Source organism: Brachyhypopomus gauderio, unplaced genomic scaffold, assembly GCF_052324685.1.
Source record: "Brachyhypopomus gauderio isolate BG-103 unplaced genomic scaffold, BGAUD_0.2 sc83, whole genome shotgun sequence".
In the NCBI taxonomy this organism is placed as follows: Eukaryota; Metazoa; Chordata; class Actinopteri; order Gymnotiformes; family Hypopomidae; genus Brachyhypopomus; species Brachyhypopomus gauderio.
The window spans coordinates 865,159-885,109 of record NW_027506904.1 but is presented as its reverse complement, the minus strand read 5'-3'; the positions used below and the strand labels follow the sequence as shown (position 1 = coordinate 885,109).

General features: G+C 41.3%; 1 protein-coding gene across 2 annotated transcripts; it reads left to right on the top strand.

The window, feature by feature from the left end:
* The first annotated feature begins 381 nt into the window (after positions 1 to 381).
* On the top strand, positions 382 to 7,485 carry LOC143493262 (rhamnose-binding lectin-like). Of its 2 annotated transcripts, none has more exons than XM_076991570.1 (13): positions 382 to 508; positions 1,595 to 1,703; positions 1,963 to 1,995; positions 2,498 to 2,542; positions 2,829 to 2,958; positions 3,234 to 3,343; positions 3,561 to 3,605; positions 3,741 to 3,876; positions 3,972 to 4,081; positions 4,192 to 4,236; positions 5,999 to 6,131; positions 6,351 to 6,460; positions 7,347 to 7,485. In XM_076991570.1, coding segments are annotated over exons 2-13 (930 nt in total). In that variant the 5' UTR covers positions 382 to 508; positions 1,595 to 1,672; the 3' UTR covers positions 7,349 to 7,485. The 2 variants fall into 2 exon arrangements, with proteins under 2 accessions (XP_076847685.1, XP_076847684.1); XM_076991569.1 differs by having other exon boundaries at positions 5,996 to 6,131.
* Positions 7,486 to 19,951: the final 12,466 nt, after the last annotated feature.

Genomic DNA, 19,951 nt, shown 5'->3' with positions numbered 1-19,951 from the left:
ATACCTAGAAGCACATATATAGTTTACATTAATAAGCCTGAGATTCTGCATATGTCTTGCAGGTAAGTCATTTTCTTTACTTCTGATACAGAGTCTTTACTCCTGTTCTGTTTTGGCAACACTTACACATTTTACTGTGTTTACCAAAGACAAAATATTTTTCAAGTTCAATTTTTAATGCCCATTATTTTAAAAAAGAAAACAAAACTTTTTTTAGCTTAATCCACATACACTTTTGTCACGGAAGGCCGGCCTCCGAGCACAGGGGAGACACCCACACAACGACATACCTCTGCAGTGTCACTCCCTCACTCTCAATCACCCACATATTGACACACCCCTCATCAGTTGCGCACACCTGCTGCATATGATCCCTCTTCTTTAAAACCCTCACAGGTCCCGCCATTTTGTACTGAGTATTCTTGATACCAGCCCTGAGTGAAGTTTTGACTTTTTTGCCTGACTAGATTATGCTCTGATTGCTAACCTTTGTTTCTCAGCGGTTCAGGTGAGTTTTGCTTTTGGTGAGTTTTTTTGTTTGTTTTAATGGACAATTAAAATGTAACTGCATTACCCTCACTTCCTGCTGCATCCATGGTGACACACCTTTTTAAAAATCTGGGATGAATGTCAGTTGAGTAATGTTTTGTAGTTATCTTGATAACTGGAAAACATTCTTTCAGATGGTTCAAATGCTGCTCAACAAGTACTTGTAGATATGATGTAGAGAGGAACAAAATTTGAACAGTTTATATCAATTCAAGAATAGTTACAAACTATTTTTTTTCTGATTTCTTGCAGCACTAAACAAAGATTTTATGGCAATGTGGCATATGTGATGAGGCCAGGTTAATCTTGATTGATCTGCTGGAGAGTAAGGAAACTCTATTGCCAAATTTAAGTGTCCAGATCAATTTCTCCTGAAAGAACAGGCTATTTGAGCACACACTGAACTTCATTTCAGACTATGCCTTCAGGAATTACGTGTTGTCAGCTCAAAAGCAGGAAAATTAACCAGTTTGCTCATTCTGTTAATTTCATAAGCTGTTCTTGCCTTTTGAATTCATCCCATTTATGCACCACTTTTTCATTCTCATGAACAGTCCAGCATTTTCTCCAACATGCATTCACGATGTCTGCATTTGCTGTATGCAATTCCTTCATCTTTGAATCCAATTCATGCAAAGTGTCCACAGATGGGACCCAGTGCACCAAAAATGTAATTTTCCTATTAGCTGTATTTTAGCTGAATTTGCTAATCAATGTACAACATAATTAAGTGGTGAGCTAGCACACTTGGAGCATAATCTGGAGATTGGGAGCTTTACAGGTGCAGTCCATGTTGGTGTATGTGTAGCACTGCCTGTGTCCCTAGGTCAGAGTACCTGATGGATTATGACAACAGGCTTATTAGTTAGAAACAGGGTTGTACAATAAAACAAGTGAGTCAACAGTCTGCTATAATGTAATAGAATAAATGCAGCACTATACCCATACCAAATTTACACAATGTCCTGGAACAGAAAACAATGCCACAATAATCTGTTAATTACCAAGTGTTTTAATGCTTGGAGAAATGTTTTCTGATTTACAGCATATAAATACTGCTCGGCTCCAGTGGATTCAACACGTGGATATTCACTTGCATCTCTGACACCACCAGCCCAGAACAATGTTTGTCCTGAAGCTCACTCTACTCTCTTGTAAGTTTTAACCATGTTTGATGCTCAACCTTTTCCCTTGCATCTCAACAAGAGAAACAGTAATCAGAACCAAGCTGTGAAATTTATTTGCACATTTTAGTGCGGGACGTCCTCCAGCAAACAATGCAGGACTCCAAGTATGATCTGTTGGTCCAAGTAAAACACTGATTTGCATTGAATGCAAGGACTGATTTGTAGAGGTTTAAGGACTGATTTGTAGAGGTTTAAGGACTGCCTGTTTGTCTTTCTCTTTTGTCAGTGCTGATGGCTCCTGGCTTGCTTGTTTATGCAGGTAAAAAATAAGCACCAATGCTTTATTTGCATCAATGAATTTCTGCACATTATCAGATGAGTGCATATATGTGTATATTGTATTTTACTACTGCTTAAATGTTAATTAAAAAAAAAAATTAGAAACCATCATGGCAGGGTTTTAGTCTATCTTAACAATTCTAACAGTTTTATTGTGCTGAAGTGGCAGAAACAGCAGGATGTGATGGTTGGGCTGTGTTCTTTAATGTCCATATTCACATAAGAGGCATGAACAGCACAACACTATAATGAAAGGAAAAGGCGCTAAATAACTACTAGAGGCGCAAAACACGCGACAGTCACAATCCTTGTTTGGAATGAGGAAGCTATGATGAGATTACGGGTGTGTATGATCAGGAGGAGGGTGACTACAGGGTGTACAGGAGCTGGAGTGTGTAGGAGTGGGCATCTCCCCTGAGGTGGTGGACTGGCCTACCGTGTCATTTATTAATGTACACGTCTATCGTTGTTGGTTCTTTCAGAAAATGAAATCACCTGTTATGGTAGTGTCCAGCACCTCGGCTGTGGTAAGTTATTCTCAGCAACAAACTGAACCATATACATTTTTTTTATGTAAGGACTTCAATGTTGACTTCCTTCTAGAAATGTATAGGATTTTGTACGCTCTTTCAGTGGTAAATGTAAACTATAATTAAAGAATGTAGAACACATAAATACGGTTGCTTATCAGTACAATGAGCATTTTATTTATTAATTATTTTGACATAATGTGACTGTTCATACTGTTAAAGGATTTAGTCAATCTCTCAGCATTGCAGAGAATAAACTCCACATTTGTATCCACACTTTCAGACACTGGAGTAATAAATGTGACGTCGGCAATATATGGCCGGACAGATAAAAGCATTTGTAGTGTTGGTCGTCCTGCTTCTGAAACCCAGAACACTGCATGTACCTTGAATATTCCCATCATCTCTGCTAGGTACAACAAACATACATGGCATATAGCAAGTATTTTATTTTTCTATACCTCTTATGAATATTACTGAAGAAAATATGGAATGCTGGTTTGAGACTTTGGTAAAAATTAGATGAATAATTGGAATACCCCCAGACAAATCTGAATCTAACAAAAGACTGGTAATCAAACTGTTACTATTCCTTTGATGTTGGATAGTTTTGTTCCATCATACAGAGTGATCCATCAGAGTCCATCACCCAACACGTCTGACATTTAATATCCTTTGTAATAAACAGGTGCAATGGGTTTAGACAGTGTGAGTTTAAGACTGATAAGCTTGGCAGCACAGACCCGTGTTTGGGAACGTTCAAGTACTACAACACAACTTTCACCTGTATGCAAGGCCGTAAGTATAACGGATATAGTCTGCCAAGTTTGACATCTACCATATTGTTGTAAACCTTTTGAACACCTGCTGTGCTGCAGAGTTCTGATTCTTACACGCCTGATGCATTGTCCTAATTGAATAATTATCCTACTTATTGGAGTGACATCTTAATCCTGCAGTTCTGCAGGGTGGTAGACGTCCAGGTCCTGATGCATGTTTTGTCCGTTTCCACCAGGTGTCATTGTAATATGTGAGGATGGCTACAGCACATTGGACTGTGGTGAGATCACCCTCCTTCATCTTTGCCTTATTTGGTCAATACTGATTGTTTGTGCGTCCATAAGAAACCTACTGCAGATCAATTATACTTTCAAAACTGTCGATGCTCCAAACTGTTCACTGTGTGTCTGTGCAGGGAATGATGTGGTTGACATCATCAATGCTAACTACGGGCGCACAGATTCTACAACCTGCTCAACTGGCCTGCCCAGTTTCATCCTGGCTAACACCAACTGCTATGCTTCCAACACACTCTCTCTTGTGGCTGCAGAGTAATGTTTTGTATTTTTTATTGTTTTTCTGATCGGAGGCTGTGTTGCTCAAGTGCTCTTAAGAGCTCTTGGTAACACCTCACTTTACCTCACAGGTGTAATGGGAAAACCAGTTGTACTGTACATGCTTCATACACCATCTTCAATGATCCATGTATTGGGATTTCCAAATACCTCACCGTCTCCTATCGTTGCCTCCCAGTTTGTAAGTAATTAATCCTTCATACAGTAACTAATCCTCTGTACTATTCTCTACAGTAGCATGCCTTACAGAAACATCTGGTTGATTACAATCTGCTGTGATGTGTCCTGCAGACACCAGTGTGACCTGCGAGGGCAGTAATGCTGCACTGAAATGTGGTTTGTACAATCTCCTTTTAGTATCCCCTCATAAAATCAAGGTTCTGTCACTGCCCCACTAACTCCAACTATAAAGCAAGGAAAATTGAGTTATGATGTCTAGGTTTAATTTAGTTTTACCAATCTACATATCATTTAATAGATAAATTATCCAGATAATTGATTGTCAAATATTAATGCATGTTTAAGCATAGAATGTACCTTTAATTAAATCAACTGTACTTTGAGAAGTAAATGTAGGTGTCATGGTGCGAGGAATGAGGCAGGATGCGTAGACTAGGTCCATAAACATGTAGCTTTATTCTTATAACCAATATGGCGCATGTAACACAACATACAACACCTAAGGCAAACGCATAGTCACAAAGACTATACTCGGAGCATACTCGCACAATATATACACAACTCTTAAGCCCTGACACATTAGACTGACAAGATGTGTGAACATGTACAACCACACAGGAAGTACATATGTGAACGCGAACTACGTATTCACAGGCCCAAAGGGAGGGGTCTGGTTAAGTACGAAGAAGCAAGACCATGCAGGGATTTAACAAAAGCAGTTTTTGTATGCAAAGCATGACCGGAAGTCAGTGTGGTTGATCTAGTATGAGTGACTTGGGCAAGAGTTTAATGACTCTGTTCTGGTGGGTGGTTTTTCAACGTACTGAAGTAAACTGATTGTTTTATTGGGAATGCCAGTGACTGGTTGTCCCAGAGGTGACTGGGTGGGTGTAGTGCACTTCTGATCTCCATGACAATTGAAGTAGTTGTCAGAAATTATGACATGTGAACAAGTCACCAAGATGCAAGTAACAAGTCTCAAGTCCTAGTCAAGTCACCAGATGTAATTTCAATATTTAACACAATTGATGCAGTTGATTATTAGTATATTAAGTTAGTCAGACTAACTAGGCGTTTGAGCGTTTCAGTTCACTTGAGTGAGATGTCTTCGCAATTGTCGTCGTCACCTACACCCGCGTCCCTGCTTTCGAATTATTGTTGGTGCGGACCACTCACGTCAAGTTGCTCATGTGGACCCCTGTAACAGTTAATTTTCGACCCCTGAGTTATCACATCCCAGCTAGCTAGCTAACCGTTATAGCATTGTTAAATATACATAGAGACTTACTCTTGTTTGTGCAGCCTCAAATGTCAGTTTGAAGTGGCTGCATCTCCATCTCTTATCCTAATTCCACATGTCTTGCATGTCGCAGTTCTTATTTTATTCACAACAGCATAATCTTTATAATTGAACGGGATCATTTTTGGGAGCATGTTGCTTGTCCTCTCCGCACAAATTCAACGCTGCTACCCCCCTCCCCCTCTCCTCCGATTGGCTGCAGAACTTCACCTGTAGTTTACGGATAAACTGAGCTGAGCAGTTCATATTTTACAGCACCATTAATACAAAATGATCCAGTTATGTGATTCTATATTATGTTAAAATAAGGATTTCAAGTCTTAAAGCTCAAGTCCGATTCAAAGTGAGTAAAGGTAAAGTCTAAGTCAAGTCACAAGTCATCAGTTTAGTGACTGAAGTCGGACTAGAGTCCAAGTCATGTGACTCGAGTCCACACGTCTGGAAATTACAGATACATAGATAATTTTTACATTTTAAGGAACCTTGAGAGAATGATTTCCAAATATACACAGTATTTATTCAGTAGTCGTGATCTCTGAGCACTGCTTATATGAAGAGATTTCTGCGCAGTAGACACTAACCCATTTCTGTTGTACTAAACTGCTTCATTTGAAGAAGCCGGTGTTTTGGATATCCTCAGTGCTAACTTTGGCAGAACTGATTCCACCACCTGCTCTGCTGGGCGACCCAGGAGTCAAATCTCCAATACTAAGTGTTATGGAAACAACACATTAGCTGAAGTTACAAATAGGTGAGTCTACCCTGAAGTCAAAGTATTTTACTTTTACATTATTGATTTCTAGGAGAGAAATCTAAAAATAGTTGCACTACAGTGCCAATTTCAGTCCCTGACTGAAGAGCACAAGTGAAAGATAATACAAAAATGATATTAAATGGAGAGGCAAAAAATTAGCTTTTCAAAAAGTAGTTCTTAATTCTGTTTTTAGAATTCTGCTATTTATCTCCACAGGTGTGAAGGCAAGAGCAGTTGTGTGGTCCCTGCCACAAACTCTGTCTTCTCTGACCCCTGTGTCGGCACCTACAAGTACCTGAGCATTAGGTATTCCTGCAGGATTATCTGTGAGTTTCTTTAATCACCCAAGTATAATTTCACTGCTCAAGACGCCACTTGTTGGTTGTTGCACTAGAGTGACTACTTTCACTCCATTTTCTCCTGTTCAATTATGCCAGTTGTGTTGATCGTTTTTCCTGATATGATTTTAAACAAATGAATTCACACTTTGCATCTCTTATTAGCCAGACTGAAATCTGATGGTATATAGCAGGGGTAATCAACTATATTGTTCTGCAGGCCAAATTTGGCAGATAGCTCTGACCTGCGGTCCGGTGGACGGGAGGGGGGGGTGGCGACGCAAGTTGTTGAACAGGGGGGTGGGGGGGTGGTGGTGACGTAACACTGTGGTGACGGAGTGTTTTTTTTTTTTTTTTTTTTTTTTTTTTTTTTTTTTCCCCAATAGCGCTGAAATAAATGCTCCGGTTTAAAATTAATTCTCCCGTCATAATAAAGACATATATTTTTAACAATTTATTCTGGGTCCGTATCCAGTTAATCGGGAATGAGATTGGGTCCGGACAGGACTGCGTTCGGGTCCGGATCCGGACCGCGGTCCGCCTGTTGGTGACCTCTGGTATATAGCATACAAAATGCTCAAATATTTCCATTTTCTTTTAAACACAGCAACTAACATTTCTGCTTGGAGTTGGTACGTGGGTGGTTATATGGTACATTGTGAGGGGTTTGTCAAATGTGGCTCAGACAGACCAGTGTCTATGCACCCCCAGGGAGTGAGGGTATTTATATTTAGGGTTTGGATTTAACGCTCACTCCTTATGGTCATTAGTGTAGTGAGTAACATGAATTACAGAAATTTGTACAGCAAGGACACTGTGCAGAACCTCATGTTCGTTTTTCTTTACTGCTACTAACTGCTCTATTTTCTTACAGAACTCAATGAATTTCATCTTCACTGGTGTCCTGTCTACAAAAGTTAGTCCTATTCTCATCATGTTAAAATATGTAACCCTGCAGTATCTATCCTGCAGAGGCATGATGCACTACATATATTAAATAACTGTTTATTGAACTGTTGTACTGTAATGATTTTTGACCCTTGTGACTCGGCTCAAAAAAATAATGAATGACGTGATGTGTACAACCTTTAAAATTTAGTGAACACAATGAAATGGAAAAATGCCAATGAAATGATACAGAAACACTCACGACCAGCATTTGCCAGATGTATGTGAATTTCGTAAATGAACTTCATAAAAAGTGATTAATTGTGTTGATGGGTGAGGGAGTGCAAACAAAAATGAAGCAATCACTCCAGTCTGGGGGGGGGGGAAGGAGGATGTAATGAATAACATTCATCAGCGTAAAGCCTGGGACAAATCCAAATGAAAGATACAATAACCAGCAGTCAACTGGTACAAAGACATGTATAGACATATTGTATATACAAATTACCCTTGGGTGTTGGGTTTCCTAATGCCCCCCCCAACTGAAGGGCGAACACATCACAACAGGATAACGAAATATTGACAGTGCTGACAGAGGAGGCTGGCAGGGGGCTTACGTAATGTGATTGGTGTAAACCATGAGGGTATAGACCAGGGGTACTCAACTGGTGGTCAGGACCCAAACTCATTCCTGATTAACTACGATCGCCACCCCCCTGCTCAACAACATGCGTTCGCCGCCACCCCCCCCCGCTCAACAACTTGCGTTCGCCACCCCCGCCGCACCGGACCTCAGGTCACGGGTATTTGCCAAAATTGAACCGTGGACAAATTTAGTTGAGTACGCCTGGTATAGACACACTATACCTGCAAACTATAACTTTTAAAAACTCTATCCATGTGATTAACACTAGAAGCGCCAAAGCTCCGGTCATTTGACCGCTGTGACGTCTACTAGAAGCGCCGCCTCTGGTCGACCTAATTATACCTAGAAGCGCCGAGCACCGGTCACTTGACCGCAGCAGCACAAAAAATAATATCTTTGCACTGGATCCAATTTCAGAACCCTCCTTTCATGACTTTTCCCAGAATTGTCCTTTTAATAAACTAGTATTTTTACATTGTTAAAAGAAACCCTGCACATGCTAGTTTCAATCGATTTCGCTCGTATCTCTGTAATATTGTCGTCGTCGCCTACACTTCAAGACTGATTCTCTTTCCTGCCAGCGGGTGTCGCAAAGATTCGTATGTCATTTAATATTTAGTATAACTAAAGATCAATAGTTTTCAAAACTAAATTATTCAAAGTTCAAACTGATTATTGTGTAAAGACAAAATGGAATTCGTCCGTTGAACGAAAGTGAAAGTGTTTCACTTTCCAAAGTCTTAAAATATATACTTTATTTATTAATATTTAATATATACTATATACAAGTTTACATCAATGGTTTTCAAACCGTGAGAGCGTCTTGCTTTGCCTAATAAATGCTTTAGTAGTTTGCAGGAATTCTGCGAATGGTAATTAGCCTACTTATCAAGTCAATATCTCAAAGAAATGATCTCTCGGGTATAATCCCTCTTCGCCAGGGCTAGCTGTTAGATACATACATTATGTATGGCTGCTTTTGACACACTGGCATTACAAAAGAATTAAGCAGAATGCAAGTTACGTATGTAAATGCATACCTTTGCGAGCGAAACTGAGATGATGGCATGGGCGGTGCTGTTATGAACACTTTATTCACAATAGCATTCATGAGGCAACGTGAGCTATAAATTCGTCGGGACGCGGCTACACAGTTTGAGTGAAAACTCTGCTTGGGCGATCGAACAGCAACACAGTTTGCTTGAAAGCTCGGTTTGGGCGTTTGAACAGCAACACAGTTTGCTTGAAAGCTCGGTTTGGGCGATCGAACAGCAACACAGTTTGCTTGAAAGCTCGGTTTTGGCGTTTGAACAGCAACATAGTTTGCGTGACTCCTCGGTTTGGGCGTTTGAACAGCGACACAGTTTGCTTGAAAGCTCGGTTTGGGTGATCGAACAGCAACACAGTTTGCTTGAAAGCTCGGTTTGGGTGATCGAACAGCAACACAGTTTGCTTGAAAGCTCGGTTTGGGTGATCGAACAGCAACACAGTTTGCTTGAAAGCTCGGTTTGTGTGATCGAACAGCAACACAGTTTGCGTGACTCCTCGGTTTGGGCGTTTGAAAGGTTGCATAGTGCATTATAAAAATGGCACAGAGAATCATGTACACCCCAAAGCAAGTGCTGGACATGCTGTGCAATATTGATGAGATGGAATCGGAGGGCGAACAATGTGAGGTGTCGGATGGAGAGGGCGAAAGTGAAATGGATCTGAATCTTGAATCTGATTCAGAATCGGACTCTGAAACTGAGTGTGGTGGTGACTCATTTCAGGCCAAAGACGGTACAGTGTGGTTTGAAACTGCTGGCAAACCTCGGGGTAGAGCACAAGAGTGCAATATTGTGAGAGAAACCCCAGGGCCTACGTGTTATGCCAAGGACAAAATTAAAAGTCCACTGACCAGCTTACTGTGTTTGATTGACACAGAAATGTGGGGCGCAATTCTGAAATACACAGAGGCAGAGGCTGAACGAAATAATGCTCAGTTCAAACTAACAGCTGACGAATTGAAAGCATTTGTGGGTCTCGTTTATTTGAGAGGTATAACAGCCGGTAAAAGCATGAAACTTGATGAATACTGGTCTGCTGACTTAGGAAATCCCATTTTCAAAGAGACAATGTCTAGACAGACATTCAGAGATATCATGCGCTATCTGCGCTTTGATGACAAGAGCACAAGGGCTGCCCGCCTTGCGACTGATAAATTTGCTATGATCTCGGAGATATTTGATAAATTTGTGAAAAACAGTATTGCTTCTTACACGCCCGGTGAGAACATAACTGTTGATGAGCAACTGTTCCCAACTAAAGCTCGCTGTCGTTTCACTCAGTACATGGCCAATAAACCCGATAAATTTGGGATTAAGTTCTGGGTGGCCGCTGATGTTGAAACAAAATATATGTTGAACGCCATTCCCTATCTAGGAAAAGATGAAAGCAGGCCGGCTGGTCAACGGTTGTCTGAAAATATTGTGTTGCGTTTGATGGAGCCTTTCACGGGTAAAGGAAGAAATGTAACGACTGACAATTTCTTCACTTCATTGGCACTTGCAAACACCCTTTTGGCAAACAAAACCACTATTGTTGGTACGATGAATAAAATGAGACGTGAGATGCCCCCATGTACACAGGCACAGTCTGAAAGATTTTCCACCAAGGTGTTGCGGGCTGGAAAAATAACTCTAACGATTTACCAGGCAAAACCTAAAAAAAATGTATGCATCCTGAGCTCAATGCATCAGACAGTTTCAATTGATAATGGCGCAAAGAAACTGCCTGAAACTGTTACATATTACAACACGACTAAATGTGGCGTTGATGTTATGGATCAAATGGCACGACTGTATTCGGTGAAGGGAGGCACCCGTCGTTGGCCTGTCGCGGTTTTCTACAACCTCCTAGACCTGGCTGCAATAAATGCACATATATTGTTCAAACCAGTGGGGAACCGTCAGGGCCCTCTACGCCCTCTCAGAGGGCCTAAAATATTCTTAAAGCATTATATCTATAATTATCCAATTTTATTTTATCTACTTACAGTTTGACATTCGACATCTAAACAATTACAAAAATATAAGCAAATAAAATATTCACCCGTGTCTATTCAATCTGTGTTGGAAGGTGAGGGGTTGAGTGGAAGCCTGTGAGCCTGTGTCTCCCCCTATCAGGACTGTGATGCCCGCTGTTCGTTTACAGAGGGCCTGGCAGTTATAATTCAGCGCAATACCAGTTTCAAATGACAGCAAAATTGACCAATCATATCTTCTCTCTTAGTGGGCGGGCTTAACTGTATGATAATTTCCGCCCGCTGTGGCGACGCTAGCTGTCGTTAGCACCATCGCTAGCTAGTTTCGATTCATCCCTTTGACGTCCTCGTGCGCGTTGTTTACATATTCCGCTTCCGAGAACCACGGAGCTGTGAACCTTATTTTGTTTGGAAACTTATTTTGCTTAAGATGTTATCTAGTACAGATATTATTGTTTATTGCGTTTTTAAAGCTGTACTGTCGTCTCAGTTTTTCTTTATTTAGTTTATTAAGAAAGGAAAAAAAAAATTTCGGGGGGGAGGGGGGGGGGGGGTGTAGCGGGCCCAGGTTTAAAGGTCACGGTTCGCTACTGGTTCAAACAGTGCATGAACGTTAACCTGAGCAGACGAAGGTTTATTCTCGAGTTGGTAAAGGAGCTGTGTGCACAGCAGAAAATGGCGAAAGCGGCTAGGGCAGTGGCACAAAAGCGAATTTTACCTGAAGCTCCTTGCCCGCCCTCAAAAAGAAAACAATGCCAAGTCGGCAGATGTTCAGGGAACAAAACGTATGACATCTGCCAGACATGTAAGCGACTGGTCTGTGGCAAATGTGCAAAGACTGCACCTAAGCTGTGTTTTGAATGTTGAGTTGTGTGAAGCTGACACACAAATCAAAACAAAGGGAACTTAATTTGAGGTGGTGAACGAAACTTATGCAATATACGCTAAAGAGAGACGGGATGCACCCGTTGTTGGCCTGTAGCTGTGTTCTACAACCTCCAAAACCTGGCTGTAATTAATAAATATTGTTCAAACAGTGCATGAACATTAACCACAGCGGTGGAGGTTTATTCTCAAGTTCACAATTCACTACATAAATGTAACTTAATTTGAGGTGGTGAACGAAACTTATGCAATATACGCTAAAGAGAGACGGGATGCACCCGTTGTTGGCCTGTAGCTGTGTTCTACAACCTCCAAAACCTGGCTGTAATTAATAAATATTGTTCAAACAGTGCATGAACATTAACCACAGCGGTGGAAGTTTATTCTCAAGTTCACAATTCACTACATAAATGTAACTTAATTTGAGGTGGGGAACGAAACTTATTCAATATACGCTAAAGAGAGATGGGATGCACCCGTTGTTGGCCTGTAGCTGTGTTCTACAACCTCCAAAACCTGGCTGTAATTAATAAATATTGTTCAAACAGTGCATGAACATTAACCACAGCGGTGGAGGTTTATTCTCAAGTTCACAATTCACTACATAAATGTAACTTAATTTGAGGTGGGGAACGAAACTTATGCAATATACGCTAAAGAGAGACGGGATGCACCCGTTGTTGGCCTGTAGCTGTTTTCTACAACCTCCAAAACCTGGCTGTAATTAATAAATATTGTTCAAACAAAGCATGAACATTAACCACAGCAGTGGAGGTTTATTCTCAAGTTCACAATTCACTAAATAAATGTAACTTAATTTTAGGTGGTGAACAAAACTTATGCAATATACGCTAAAGAGAGACGGGATGCACCCGTTGTTGGCCTGTAGCTGTGTTCTACAACCTCCAAAACCTGGCTGTAATTAATAAATATTGTTCAAACAGTGCATGAACATTAACCACAGCGGTGGAGGTTTATTCTCAAGTTCACAATTCACTACATAAATGTAACTTAATTTGAGGTGGTGAACGAAACTTATGCAATATACGCTAAAGAGAGACGGGATGCACCCGTTGTTGGCCTGTAGCTGTGTTCTACAACCTCCAAAACCTGGCTGTAATTAATAAATATTGTTCAAACAGTGCATGAACATTAACCACAGCGGTGGAGGTTTATTCTCAAGTTCACAATTCACTACATAAATGTAACTTAATTTGAGGTGGTGAACGAAACTTATGCAATATACGCTAAAGAGAGACGGGATGCACCCGTTGTTGGCCTGTAGCTGTGTTCTACAACCTCCAAAACCTGGCTGTAATTAATAAATATTGTTCAAACAGTGCATGAACATTAACCACAGCGGTGGAGGTTTATTCTCAAGTTCACAATTCACTACATAAATGTAACTTAATTTGAGGTGGGGAACGAAACTTATTCAATATACGCTAAAGAGAGACGGGATGCACCCGTTGTTGGCCTGTAGCTGTGTTCTACAACCTCCAAAACCTGGCTGTAATTAATAAATATTGTTCAAACAGTGCATGAACATTAACCACAGCGGTGGAGGTTTATTCTCAAGTTCACAATTCACTACATAAATGGAACTTAATTTGAGGTGGGGAACGAAACTTATTCAATATACGCTAAAGAGAGATGGGATGCACCCGTTGTTGGCCTGTAGCTGTGTTCTACAACCTCCAAAACCTGGCTGTAATTAATAAATATTGTTCAAACAGTGCATGAACATTAACCACAGCGGTGGAGGTTTATTCTCAAGTTCACAATTCACTACATAAATGGAACTTAATTTGAGGTGGGGAACGAAACTTATGCAATATACGATACATGTAAATCACCGAATGGTGATAACGCTCGGTGATAACACGGTCGTTAGGACGTGGGATCACACATCGGCTATTCACCGATCAAACACCTCATTTGAAATGGCAACACAATACGGCAAGATAAAAAAGTGAACATTAGAGAGGGCAGAGGCAACTATATTCGTGAAGCCATCCGTATCATTTTAATAATTTTGCGTTTTGTTACGCAAAGGTACATAGCCTACCTTTTATAATGATATTTTTGTAATTATTTTGCCTATTTATGCTTTTTGTTCTTTGTCTAACACAAAACATTATAGACATTTATTTGTAGATTTGTTATGTTCACCATAGCCTACAATTCACTAACATACACAACTTTTAGACATTAAAACTTGAAATGGCGTAACATTGAGTATACAAACAAACTTGCTTTAGCTCGGTCTACGGGCTTCACTTTGCTACTCTGAGTATCGAACAAGCTTTTTGTGGATGTGGGGGTGGAAGGCTGCAGCGCAGTCTGTTTCATTAGCAAGACAAAAGACGTGAACGCTTCACAGTGGGGGTGCGGGCCAGTGGGTTAGTGGTGTGGCGAACGTACATGATAATATAGTGACATATATGCCAACAGAATAACACACAGACAAATAAGCAAACTATTACACTAACCAAGCAAACTATTACACTAACCAAGAAACAAAACTGAAACTATATTTTGCATTTACGTTTTCGCACAAACCAGGAAATGCAATATGAAACTAAACAAAACTGACAATGGGAAAGCTACTGAGAACAAGGTCACAAGGCACTGATTCTAAAAGGTTTAGTCACATTAATTTGTTAACATATTGACGTTACGTGCAAATGTCACCATTACGAATATTTTGTTTGGGCGGCTCATTCTTCCTTTTGTGCAAAACGCCATCTAGCGTTAATTATGTGTCAGTACCAGCTCCCCTGTGTAAAGACTCAGCGGTCTTTTGACCGCCCGAGGCGCGCTTTAAGTAGGTGAAAACAACACGGCGCTAGTAGGAGGCAGAGATGCTCACAAGTCATTTTTTGCAAGTCCAAGTCAAGTCTCAAGTCTTTGATCTCAAGTCCAAGTCAAGTCTCAAGTCTTTGATCTCAAGTCCAAGTCAAGTCTCAAGTCTTTGTTCTCAAGTCCAAGTCAAGTCCCAAATATTTGAGCGACACTGTAGTCGCAAATCACTGTATAGTTGTAATGGACTGTTATGACACTTCTGATGTATAATAGCTTAAACTGGTAAATGAAGAAATACAATTTTTAAAAGTGCGCACGCACACACAAATGTTGTCCAGATAAATTTTGTATCCGTATTTTTCTCCAAAAAGTATTTTTCTTACAAAACTGACATTTTTCTGGATACAATATTCGCTTCTTTCAGTAGAACATCTGCTATATTTTGTTTTAAAAGATAAAGGAGGGCTGTGAAATTAAAAAATCACATTTTTAACTATATATATGAAAGGTCTGCATATAAAGAAAATAGCAACCAAATTAGTGATTATAAAATAAAAATTAAAAACAGAATTCAAATTTTACAATAATAATGATTCTGACATAAAAAGCCCTGCAGCAACAACTATTTGTCTCCTAATGAACTGGATCAAACACTCTATCTATTTGAACTTCAAGGTGTCTTTCAGTGTCCAATACAAGGAAAATGTTTATGCAACTAACGCATTACATTTTTAAAAGATCAGGATTGACAGGGTACTTGCACTTAGCCTGGCTCGGTGAGGGCGCATTATGAGGCCTCCATGACTGAACACCCTCTCTACTGGTGCACTGGTGGCAAGTCAATACCAATATTGCAATATTGCTAATAACCTTTCAGGCAGTGACTAACCTTTCCGGGTGGGTTTTCAGGTGGCGAATAAAATTAGATGTGGTGGAACCAGCGTACTGTATTTTTATGCCACACACTCTGCAGTTTGCTGCTCTTCTATTTGCTACTTGTACTTGTTTTGTACCCAAAACTTATTATGAATGGTGGAACAGAAGCGAGCGTCCTCACCAGCGCCGTCATGATCGCGATGTTTTGCGGCGCGCGCAGCGCCAGGTTCGGAGGTGTGCGGAGTCGCGCGCAACGGTCACTTGCGAAATACTTGACGCGTCGCGAAAATGTTACGTCAGCGGGAAGTAAAAAGCATTCAGACGGGCGGAGAAAAGGTTGTCAAATGAAACGCAAAAGAACATTACAAATAAAAGATTGTTCACGAGTCTCAAATCACGAGTCCAAGTCGAGTCGCAAGTCTTTTGAATGCAAGTCTAAGTCGAGTCTGAAGTCACTGTATATGCGACTTAAGTGCGACTCGAGTCCGAGTCCCAAACTCGAGTCCCCATCTCTGGTAGGAGGTGGTGAAATCGGTCAGATGACCGGCCCTCCGCGCTTCTAGGTATAAGTATGTAAATGAGGCGCGGCGCTTCTAGTGTTAAGTGTATACACAAGAAGACCATCAGGAGTAAGCCTGTTAAAGGAACTACCCCTGCTGGTGGGGTATAGCGTGAAGCTCAGTGTGAATATGCTCTGAATAAAGATGGTGGTAGTCTGGTGGTCAAAGTCAAGGGTGTGGCTTCTGTCCACAGTTTGTCATATTTTTTTTTAGCAGTTGACAAGACTTTACTGACTATTAAATTAATCAATGTGAGAAAATGTCTCATGGAAAGAGTTGCCTCTGGTTATTAGATTTAGAAAATACAGTGGCGTTATTCTCTAATGCTGGAGGTATACCAGACAACTTTGCACAGGCCATGGAATAGACTCAGGACTATCTGGGGGTTTTACTATTTGGAGGGGTTACTATCTGGAAGGTTTAGAATTTTCCGGAAGAAGATTCAAGAAGTGGGACCACTAGACTTCTCTGCTTACCCAAGTTCCATTATGGCTCTGAAGAGGACTAAGCAGAGATGACAACATTAATGTAAGGTTCTAAAATCTTGTTCAGTCTAAGCAAAGTCCACCCTTCTGTCCTTTCTATGAGCTTGAAGAACAGCTCCAAATCAAGAAACCACAGTCAGTTGTAGTCAAGAGAAGCTCTAGTTTATTGGCTGCACAGGGAAGGAATTTGTAGAGGTGAAGTACCACACTGTTAACTTCTGGTTCTGAGCTTTTAGCTAGGCTGTAGTAATTTAATGCCGGAGTTGCTGCCAGACTTCAGAAATGTTTCACTTTCCTCTGTCCCGCATATAATCTCGTACAGAGCTAATTTTGCCTCTTTTCTTTTTCCAAATGTCTGCCCTCCTACCCGAGAAATACTGAGACAAGGAAACATAAGCATTTCTTGATATCCACCCTGGGCCAGCCACCTCCTGCCTAACCAGCTGTGGATGAAGGATCCATCCACTGCCCTGGCCCCTTTCACCACCCTGGATTGGCTATATCTCCGCAGTCATGGATTCATTGAAAGGACTCTGTAATAAATATCCCAAGTATTTCACCATTTGTAGGACTGGTGGGCACTACACAGCTTTGCATTGGGACACATCGTCAGTTGTGTACCTGAGCGTCACCGGGTGATTCGGCCTCTTAACACAATACACCCTCTGCTGAGGTAGGCCCACCACAGGTTGATCAGGCCTGGGTGTGTCCCACTGTTAGCTGTGCCTAGCAGCCCAGAAGGTATCACCTCTCTTCAGCCATAGCCAATGGCTTGTTCTTTCTGCAGTGTTCGCCAGTTTTTTTGATGGCTTGTATGTGTGCCTCCCCCCTGACTGCTGTCTCCCTAAGGAGCTCCTATCTCCCCAGTCCTCTGGCTCAGCTGCAAGTTCAGCATAGCACAGCTTCTTGCACTTCAAGGGCATCCTCCCAGGGAAATGTAAGCTCAATGATGTAGGTGAGCTGACAGGAATTAGACCAGAGGACAATGTCTGGACGCAGGGTTGTCATTGCAATCTCTGTTGGAAAGATGAGCCAGATCGTCCAGATCGACTCTCATCTGCCAGTCCCTGGCTGCATTCAGTGGGGACGGATCATTGTTTGAGGGGCCCCCCCTATGTTTGTCCCCCTCTCGCAAAAACAGTAGTTGGTGACTGTGTGCATTCTGGATGCTGACTGGCTTGCTGTTAGTTGATACCCTCTTGCACTCTATTTTGTCGGCCAAACACTTGAGAACTTGATTATGTCTCCAAGTGTATCTGCCTTGAGTGAAGCTGGTCTTGCAGCCAACCAGAATGTGTTTGAGTGTTGAGCAAAATGGGTCCTTCCCAAGCCACAGGTGCAGATTAGTTGGACAGGGCAGAACATCATATGTGGCTCAGATGATGAAGCTCAGCCGGTTGGACTCCATGCCCCAGAGCTCACTCCATGTTAGCTTCTTCCTCTTGACCCCCTCCCATTTCATCCAGTGACCCTGTTTGGCTTGGGCCACAGCTCTGGAGTGTCTGGCTGCTTCTCCTTGTTGCCGTACCTCCTCCACTATCAAGGTGCAATGCTCAGCTGTGGTTGCCTTCTGCCAGAGAGGTGTCATGGCTCCTAGGCCAAATCCTGCTCTTCCTTGTTGGACGTGGCCCACTAAGTCCCGGTGCTGGAGGGCAGACTTGGCCTGTGTCACTGATGTGGCAGGGGTCCACTTCCTCTCAGTTGCTAAGGTAGGTGCAGCACCTCTGACCATAGGGTCCGGGACTCATTAAGGGACCAAGGTTATAATCGTTAACGAAAACGAACGAAAAAACAAAAACTGATATTGAAAAAAACATTTTTGGTAACTGAAATAAATAATAACAGTAACTAAAAGAAAAAAAAACGATAACTGACTGTAACTATATTACATGTTTAGAAAACTAACGTTCTGAAATTATAGATAGGATATCCTTCGTTTTCGTGTTTGTCAGTTTATTTATAAGTCTTGTGGACTGATATGAAATCGATTTTTTTTCACTAGAAGTTTCATATTACCTGGTAGAAGCGTATGACACCTCATGGTCCGTCACGTCTCTTGTTTAGAGCTCCTGCACGCCATGCTAGCCTGCAAAATTACGAAAACAAAAGTTGGGAGAAAACGGCGAGTCCTGTATGGGATTTTTTACGTTTGACTAGAAAGACTACATGTCTTGTAGAGGAAACAGGTGAAAAAATATATGGAATAGTTCTCAAGAGGAAAACACCCACGAATCTCAAAGCTCACACAAGAGGGCTAACTGTCAGTACATTGGCAAGCTAGCCTCTGAGTAGCTCCGCCAAAAGAGAAGCACCATCGCGGCTAGGTAGCACCGGGAAGGAGAACCGTAATGGACCGTCTTCATCAGTGATCAAATAGCTGCTGGTTGGTTAATATGCAGAAAAACCGCAAGCGGTTGGATGCACTAGTTATGTGTTGAGACTGGATGTCAACACGACTGTGTGACTCGATTGCCTTCAAAAAGTTTGGCTTTTTACACGAACCAAAATAGGGTTATGCTCCTATGTTTGTGTCTGTCCTAGTCTGGAAATTTTCAGCAGCAATATTACACTTTTTGCATTTATATCTTGTGGACTGTTGAAGGATCCATCCACTGCCCTTGCCCCTCTCACCAGCCTGGAATCTCCCCCTGCTATGGCTATATCTCCGCCATGCTATGGCTATTATTGACCATCAACAAGTTTAGGACTGAATAATAATTACATAGAGAACACATGTATATATATATACACACAAAGATGAGAATTATTTATCACTCTTTGTTTATGTATCTCTCTAATTGTTGTCATGGTGACCGGCGTCTGCCAGAGGACGGGTTGCCCCCTGAGTTTTGATTCCTCTCAAGGTTTCTTCCTCATGCTCATGTTTTTTCTTGCCACTGTCGCCCTTGGCTTGTTCACTGGGCGCTTGGACTCAGACACTTTTAAATCTGCTTTGTGACAACTGTTGTAAAAAGCGCTATATAAATAAATTTGGAATTGATTTTGTGCCAAAATATTTGAGTTCATCTGAATTAAAACCTCTGTCCATGTGCCCAAAGAATGTAAATTTGAAGGGCAGCTGAATTTAATGCTGATTCACTGCAGGAGCCACTCGGTGGTTAATGCAGCAGCTTTTAATTCAGTGTTGATTGTCACCAGATTTTTCTCCATGTTCTTGTTTGATTTCCTCACTACTGGTTGTCCGCAGTGGATCTAATTATACTGATGGCGTGGATGAGCATTCACTGATTAAACATGGTCTACAATAATAAATCCTTTAAATTTTACAGTGATTTTGTTAACTGTCTA